Source organism: Etheostoma cragini, chromosome 3 (genome assembly GCF_013103735.1).
Source record: "Etheostoma cragini isolate CJK2018 chromosome 3, CSU_Ecrag_1.0, whole genome shotgun sequence".
Taxonomy (NCBI): domain Eukaryota; kingdom Metazoa; phylum Chordata; class Actinopteri; order Perciformes; family Percidae; genus Etheostoma; species Etheostoma cragini.
In genome coordinates, this window is record NC_048409.1 from 15,629,887 (window position 1) to 15,637,852 (window position 7,966).

Below are 7,966 nucleotides of genomic sequence, written 5' to 3' on the forward strand. Positions count from 1 at the left end.
GAGAGTGAAGTGGGGATTAAATTTGAGGACGCAGAGAAAGACAAAGAAGGAATTTAAAAAAGGGAATTAAAGAGAGAAGACTAACGCTCTTGCATGTGAGAGCTGTCCAGAATAAAATGATATACACATTTCTGACAATTGTGCGCTCATATTCCCTGTGTGTTTACCTGCAAGCATCTTATGCACAGCAGGTGCCACGTCCACCTCTGTCAGGCTCTCCAAGGTCTGAGCGTGGTACAGTTTGACCTGTGCACTGCCCTGTAACGCCAACCACACACCCTGACCGTACGCTACCATGCAAGTCACGCACCGACTGCTGTCTGTGCCCACCTGGAACCAGTGCTGAGAGGAAGAGAACAATTGTCATACACACAGTTATTAATCCCTTTGCCTTGTGATTTATTCACCCTTATACACACATCTGTCCATTTTCTACCTACCTCTTGTACCAGTGTAGTTGTGTTGATGATAAGGACTCTGTTCTGTGAGCCACACCAGAGCTTTCCTCCCACAGGAACCATTTTGGTGACAGGGCTACTGGGCGTGCCCAGAACCAACGTCTGAGAAGACTGAGAGTCCCAGAAACTACCTGCAGAGAGAGATTATGGGGGATTATACAGATGAATTGCAAAGAAAACAAAACAAATAAGTACTGGCATTAAGTGGTTTTCAACTTAAAAACATAAATACAGACACAGACACAGACACACACACACACACACACAAGGACACGCACAAACACACACACGCACGCACGCACGCACGCACGCACGTATATATTAACTTCCTGTGCTTTTCTTGTATGTAGATGGAATACTTATCTCCTAAACTCTCTTTATATCTGTAAATGATGTGTGAGGAAGCAAGCAGGATTACTTTTGAAACAGGCAACAATAATGTCAACACTCCCAATGGGTGCAGACTAGCATGGCTGTACGGTAGCAGCAATTTCAACAAAATGTTGCAGAGAAAAAAGCTTCAGCAACCAAAAGGAGCCAAAAACAACACAACTCGCTCCACATGCCCAGCTTACCTGCTTCTCTCTGATAGACGATCACCTCTCCATTGGCCAAGGACACAAACACTTTGTTGTCCAAATACCTATAAGGAAAGGAGGGATGTCAAAATGAAAAAAGGACAATTATAATTTGTGGAGCATGTAATGAATGAGACAGTAATACTAATAATACAAAGATATCCTGGTAGGTAGCAAAAACGGGAAAGCTGAAGCCAACAGGAGACAAACCTGACAACACATTCAAACCCAGCTGCATCAAATAGCTTTCCATCCACTTTTCTTCTGACATACTCACTCCACAATTTTTATCTTCTAACACAGCATAAATTCCACTATTATTTTAGTTTTTAAAAGGTAAAGTCAAGGCTAAGAAGGTAACTCACAGTACACAGAGGATGGAGGCGGAGTGTTGCATCTTCATGCTGTTCTTACGGTTACGGATGTTGTCCGAGGACTGGTACACATGGATGCTAACAGCAACAGAAGCATTATAGGAGATTAGGTGATGAAATCAGCACACCAAAAAATGAGTAAGCTATTCTATGTGAAAATACGAAATAAAAGTTAATTTGCGAGTAGGTTTGTTGATATGTCCATAAGGGAATATGTGTGTGTGTGTGTGTGTGTGTGTGTGTGTGTGTCACATACCATCCATCCTCTGTGCCCAGCCACACAGAGCTCTGGTAGGCCTCCGGGTCGATGCTGAGCAGGTCCTCCAGGCTCGCCCTGGTGAAAGAGCCCCGGGAGGAGCGGCGCATGGCGCGGCCGTCCATAGGGCTCTCCGTGTGGGCGCGACTTCCGCCTCCAACCCCCAATATTCCCGGAGCTCCGTAGGAGCTCGCCACTGGGAACTCCTGCTCCTCCTCACTGCTGGTAGTCTCTGTAGCCATGTCCTTTGAGCCTGTGCCCTCGTCATCTTAGAGTGGGAAATGAGAAAGAATAAAATAAGTGTATACAGTAAGTGTGTGTGTGCAACTTGAGTGTTTTTTATACTCACTGCCATAGCTGGATGATATGGTGGAGTGACTGGCCTGACTCTGTAGAGTGGAGGAAGGGCTGGGTGAATCCTCGTCATCCGTGTCATCACTGTCAAATGGAACAAGCTCCGCCCCTGGTCCTGGAAACAATCAGTTGATCAGTGAAAATATGTATACAACAGAAATCTGCATTACATACATGTACAATACAAGTCAATGTAATTCACAATGGCTAATATTAAATAGGATACGATTAGCCAGGAGATTACAAGCCCGTTTAAAGGGGGCCTGCCACACAAAACCGTTTAAAAAAAAAATATGTTAGATCCATGTGTTTGTGTTATATCGTGAATGTAAAAAGTAAAAACTACCTCCTTTGTCAGCTCTATCCACTGAAAAGAAATAAGCGGAGAAATCAGGCAAATTACAAAAGCTGGTCAGTCTGATGTCATGTCCTGAGCTCATTACTATTCATGAGCTCGCCCAGTTGTGCTGGGTAAAGGATGCTGATAGCCAGGCTCTCATTGGCTAGCTGTTAGCTAATCAGAGTCAAGCAGCTTAGCTAACTGAATATTAATGAGAACTGGCACAAATCGAGCTGAGTTTTCCTTCAGGCGTTTTATACCACACTAGAATGGCTTGAAACAAGGTAAGCAAGGCATTCTTTCCAGAAATTCAGACATTACTACAAAGTAACAAAATACGTGTGGCAGGGCACCTTTAAAGTAGGATCTCTTGCTGCTTCCAATGTTGTAAAACCTTTATTGACCAACCTGTAGGTCGCTCTGTCAGCTCCAGAGATGAATGAGAGATAGATATATGGAGCTGCTGCTGGGTCGGACCAGGTGCTCCGGAGGGAGTGGTCAGCCTGGGCTCTGATCCACGCTCCCTACGAGGTGAAGAATCATTGCTTATTGGTACAGAATATAAAGGAAGTCAGGGCTAGAGTCAATGAACCAACCGGGTGCAACATGAAGTGAGGTTTTAATGCAGCTGTATATGTGTGTGTGTGTGTGTGTGTGTGTGTGAGTGTGTGTGTGTGTACTGACCTTCCCTTGAGTCCTGGTACCGCAGCAATACATATGATTCTCGCAGAGCAGACAGCGATGCAGGCCTCAACTGTTGGCTCATCTTTAATGTTCAACAGACACACCTGGAGAGAGAAAGCATTACCATCTTCAGTCAAAATCTAGTCAAAAATTTTACCATCAGAAAGCATATGAAATAAAAGGATCAGCTCTGGAATTAGTGAATGTTTATTGTCACCTAAAGCTCATTGGTTACTAAATTAAAGAACCATTTGCAGTATTTTCTCACACCTGTCCCACGTATCCATCGCTGTTACACACCCACACCTCACAGCCACTGTCAGGACTGCTGTGGCTGGGAGAGGCACACGAAAACTGGAAACAAACAGCAATACATGAGCTGCTGAGGACTTTTGTAAATCTGTAAAGGGAGCTTGTCTACCGGTATGAACCGATTTAATTGACATCATTAAATCACAAATCTGCTGCTCTCACCTGCATTCCACTACGTGTCTTCATAATCGGAATGGCCTTCAGGAACTCTGGGTCCCACTGGTCCTTATTCATTGCTAAACACAATGACACATTGGTAATTAGACCAAATAAAGTAGCTCTAGACCTGATAAAATAATAATTATAGCATTTATATTCTAGTGAAGTAAACACATTTTCTGTACAAAGAAGCTTGTGAAAACGAAAAGAGAAAAAAATATGTAAGATGTTTAGTGCAGCTGGGCAATAAACCGTTCCACCGACATGCAGATGCTACGACTGTCTTTGTCTACTCTAACCAACAGGCTACAGTGCAGAAATTATTATATTTAGCTTTATCACTGACCTAGCTTCTTCTTGGCGTCTTCAAAGGCCTGTTCAAAGTTGGACCGAGTATCAGGCGAGGTGAACTCAAAGATGAAGTTGCTCTCAGCGGAGGCTGTGGTGAACTCCAGCTTGGTGGGCAGGAAGGTCATGCTGAAGGCCAGAGACTGCTTCTCTGAGAGCTCCCTGTGCACCGACGCCATCAGATCCTTTATTACATCGTCGAGGGACTGAAAGAGATGGAAACAAACAGAAAAGACCAAGACCATTAGATGCTGTACCACACCACAGAACAGAACACAACATGGTAAGTCAAAGTATGTGTGTGTGTGTGTGTGTGCGCGCGCACAGTACCTGGTGTGGGAAGCTAAGGGTCTCAGACAGTTTGCTCATCTGACCCAGAGTGCTGAGATCCTCGTCTAATCGACTTATCATCTTCTGGATGCTCTCCTTGTTTGTTGCCTGAGTGGGGCCTGGTGCAGAGATTTCGTTCAATTAATAAAGGACTTAACACTTTCATCAAAAAATGTTGAAGATTTTTTTTTTTTTATATTGATGGTTTAGGCAACACACAGTTATATGAAGAAAAAAGGAAATGACAATATTGGCAGTTGCACGTGTGCGATCTATAGATAGAGCCTTACTTTTCACCACCTCCAAGTCCTCCAGGGGAAGCTTCCACAGGAACTTGTATTTACTGGAAGTGTCAATCACACTCGCAGCAGAGTATCTGAGAGGGAGTGTGTAAGCAGCAGGAGAAGAGACAAAAAGAAAAGGAAAAAGGTCGATACCAAGATGTTTTGGCCTGTTGTACAACACCAGGGGGCAGTGTGTGTGTGTGTGTGTGTGTGTGTGTCACATACAGGCTCATGGAGCTGCGTCTTAGCGAGCCAGACTTCCTCTTGAGAGTGGTGCAGATGATTAGGTCACTGAAGAGAAAGAGAGAACGGTCCTTCTTCCCACCAACTGTCTTCTACAGAGGGAGAAAGGAGAAATAAAGAGCTCAGAAAATCCTAACTTAGGCTCTGGGTCAACCATATAACATTCAAAGTTTTAATACAACATGATATTTCTAATGCAGTTTGCTTAAATCATTTGTATTACTTTGACTTTTTTTTCCAAGACAGAAACTTCTCAACTAACTTCTAACAACTATGCTACAAACATTTATCAATTCACAAAGTACTTCTTACCGCCTCCATGACCATTTCCTGTCTCAAGAACTTCCTCTGGGGGTTCAGAATCTAACACACACACATACACACACACACACACACACACACAAGTTGTCATCACCTAATACCATACAAATAACTAAACTGTCGCCATTGTACTCTTTCAGAAAGAAATTGCCGTTCAAAAGCCATAAGCACTGGGAAACTCTGCAAGCCTTTAGACCTCTAAATGTAAACATAAAACAAGCAATGTATCAGCATAATTGGGATTTTAATATTTTCTTACATTTTATGTTGAAAAAAATTCGCAATTAATCAAGACAATTTTTGTGCACATTAACCCACCATTAAAAACAGCCCTGAAGTTAACAGATGTAGACAAAACAGCAGCTGTAAACCGAGGTTTATCTCCACAGTAGTAAGTATCTCACATGTTCAACTCCCTCAATGTGCGCCTCAATCTCCTGGATGACCCTGGCCTCCCTCTCTGCCTCTTCAGCGGAGCGACGGCCCTTGTTAATCTTCTCAGCCAGCCGCTTGATGTCCCTCTGTGCGTCCAGTAAGTATGGGTGATCTGGGTGATCCTCCGCGGTGTGCTTGAGAAGGTCCTTGAATAAAAAAAGAAAACCCACAAATACAAATCAATGTAATCTCCCTTTATATGAGCTTCTGGTCAGTAAACACAGGGTGAGGATACTCGCAGTATACACAAAGTACGCAACTATATTTTGAGATAATTCACCTTGACGAGCAGCTCGTATCGAGGAATCCTCTGGACTGGTTTAATCATCAGATCGCCCAGAGCCTGTTTCTCCTTGTTCTCACGCATGTTTTGCTGTTGGGGTGAAAAAGGGAGGAGGATGGAGACAGAGGATGGAGACAGAGGATGGAGACAGAGCAAGGATATAAGAAAGTGTGAAAGACTCAAGAAATCCCAAGTAACAAGTGTTGCACTTCTCGTCTTCGCCACAAGATGGCAAAGGGGTTCCACCGTCATCACCCTGCCTGGTACAAAGCCCACTGTAGTTGAAAACTAAGAACAGGACCAAGAACTGACAGGTTTTGTGGCGTCTGATTACATTTTTGCATCTGCAGTGGTGGGGGCAACACAGCAAGAGAGAATCAATTTCAGTAGTATCTGGCATTGTGAAAACATTTTAGATCCTCCAGCTCCCATGAGCAGAGGAAGATTAACCACTCCTTACATTAAATGATTTTAAGCCCCAATGTCAAAACACTTTGCGTGAATTCAATGACAGGCAGATATTTTTTTTCCATTTTGATTAAGAGTTTAACACCTTCTTTCCTCTGTTTTGGAGTGAAACATTTGATTGCAAGGAAGGATTGTGAAAAAAAGTAAGTGCCTTCTTCGGTGTGTTTAGTGTACTTTTCTGTTTGTCATCTGGTCCAATGTTTAGCACTTTTGTTATGCCGTTTTTTTTTTTTAAATCACAAAAAAAGAGTAACACCTTTTTTCAGAAACAAACATGACTAAACACATTATTCTCAATTCATAAAACTGATCCTGAAGTCCTATAGTTGAAAGTACACTCACACACACACACACACTCACACTCACACTCACACTCACACTGGCAAATAGAAACAGCCCTTTTCAGGATCTAAAAACTGAATAAAAGGCTCTTTCCACCACACCAAAATGTCTAGACCGCTTCCTGGTTTTCCAAAGCAACACATAAGAGCAGATGCCAAGACAATCCAGGACATCCTGTGACTGTGTCCAACACTCACCTCCAGGAACTTGTGAAACGCTGGTTTGGCCTCCTTGGCAACCCTCACAGCATCTCTGGCGTTGAGAAAGTTGTCGATGTACGCTGAATACATATTGGCTAGAGTCTCTTTGGAGAACTGAGGAGGAGGAGAAGAGAATAAATTAAAGTTACTATGTGTACACTTTTATGTGACAATAGCATGTTTAACATTGACCTGATGGAATACATGTTTCTACGGAAAGCAGGTAGAGCTTGGTGCAGTTATATGCCACCTGTCATTTAAACCACAGCCCTGTTAGTAAAATAAAGGTAACTGCTGTATGACAATGTAAGAATTTGTCATAGCAGAGAAAAGAAAGAGGTAAAAGGAATGTGCTCCACGCCATACTGTATAGAAAAGGGTAAACTACTATTTTCCTATGTTTTTGTGTCTAAGTGACTGATTGAATTGGTCCAGTTAAAGTAAGATTGTTGCAGTCGGCAGCGGCAGCTTGTATTTACTTGTATTTAAAAGGATTGTTTTGCGACTGACATGCTCTGATTAAAATTCTAAGTGTTTGACAACATTATGGAAAGGATTTCTAAAGAGGCTGACCTTTCTGTTAAAGAGTAAGATTTTTTTTTTTTTTTTAAACAAAAAAAAACGTCTATGAAATTGCATTCACTAAACCTACCAGACTCCATGTAAATAAACATTTGGCCGTTTTGGGTTGTCTTTCTATTTTTACAACTACCACAACTCTATTTTTGAAATAAACACATAGTTTACTTATTTATATGTGAAAATACTGTATGTTGGCTCTTTACCTTTTCTAAATGGAGTCTGTTGGGTTTAGTGCTAGCGACTTTGGTGCGGTTTCTGGTTAAACAGAAAGTTCTCTTTTTTTCTATAATGTTGATAGACGCTATTACTCTGAGCCTGTCAGTGGCAACACAAGCACTTTTGTAAAGGTAAATACAAGCTGGACAATTTTCCTATTAACTTACATTGTAGCTTGTTTTGCCGCTGCCGACTGCAGCGATCTAGCTTAACACTGGACCAATTTCAAAGATTGTGGTTCCAATCAGTCACTTAGACACAAAAACATAGAAAATAGGGTCCAGGTTAAAGGTGATCTAAGCGATGTTGGGTGACGTTACTTCTTGTTGACGTTCAAAGTATTTAAAAAAAAAACGAGACTAGCTTGCCCCTCCCTCCTCCTCATCCTGTCCACTCCCC

General features: G+C 42.4%; 1 protein-coding gene across 2 annotated transcripts in view; it reads right to left on the minus strand.

Moving 5' to 3' along the window:
- Positions 1 to 7,966, minus strand: part of LOC117942249 (rho guanine nucleotide exchange factor 17-like) — a 61,022-nt gene that overhangs the window by 4,981 nt on the left and 48,075 nt on the right. For both annotated transcript variants that reach the window (XM_034867639.1, XM_034867638.1), the window contains 18 exons: positions 6,767 to 6,883; positions 5,757 to 5,849; positions 5,446 to 5,622; positions 5,033 to 5,083; positions 4,703 to 4,812; positions 4,484 to 4,569; positions 4,194 to 4,312; positions 3,862 to 4,069; positions 3,519 to 3,592; positions 3,315 to 3,398; positions 3,045 to 3,148; positions 2,769 to 2,884; positions 2,016 to 2,135; positions 1,667 to 1,934; positions 1,402 to 1,488; positions 1,034 to 1,101; positions 441 to 589; positions 168 to 342 (listed from right to left, as the gene is read on the minus strand). In XM_034867639.1, the coding sequence (XP_034723530.1) occupies positions 168 to 342; positions 441 to 589; positions 1,034 to 1,101; positions 1,402 to 1,488; positions 1,667 to 1,934; positions 2,016 to 2,135; positions 2,769 to 2,884; positions 3,045 to 3,148; positions 3,315 to 3,398; positions 3,519 to 3,592; positions 3,862 to 4,069; positions 4,194 to 4,312; positions 4,484 to 4,569; positions 4,703 to 4,812; positions 5,033 to 5,083; positions 5,446 to 5,622; positions 5,757 to 5,849; positions 6,767 to 6,883 (2,206 nt within the window). The remainder of the gene's footprint in view (positions 1 to 167; positions 343 to 440; positions 590 to 1,033; positions 1,102 to 1,401; positions 1,489 to 1,666; positions 1,935 to 2,015; positions 2,136 to 2,768; positions 2,885 to 3,044; positions 3,149 to 3,314; positions 3,399 to 3,518; positions 3,593 to 3,861; positions 4,070 to 4,193; positions 4,313 to 4,483; positions 4,570 to 4,702; positions 4,813 to 5,032; positions 5,084 to 5,445; positions 5,623 to 5,756; positions 5,850 to 6,766; positions 6,884 to 7,966) is intronic.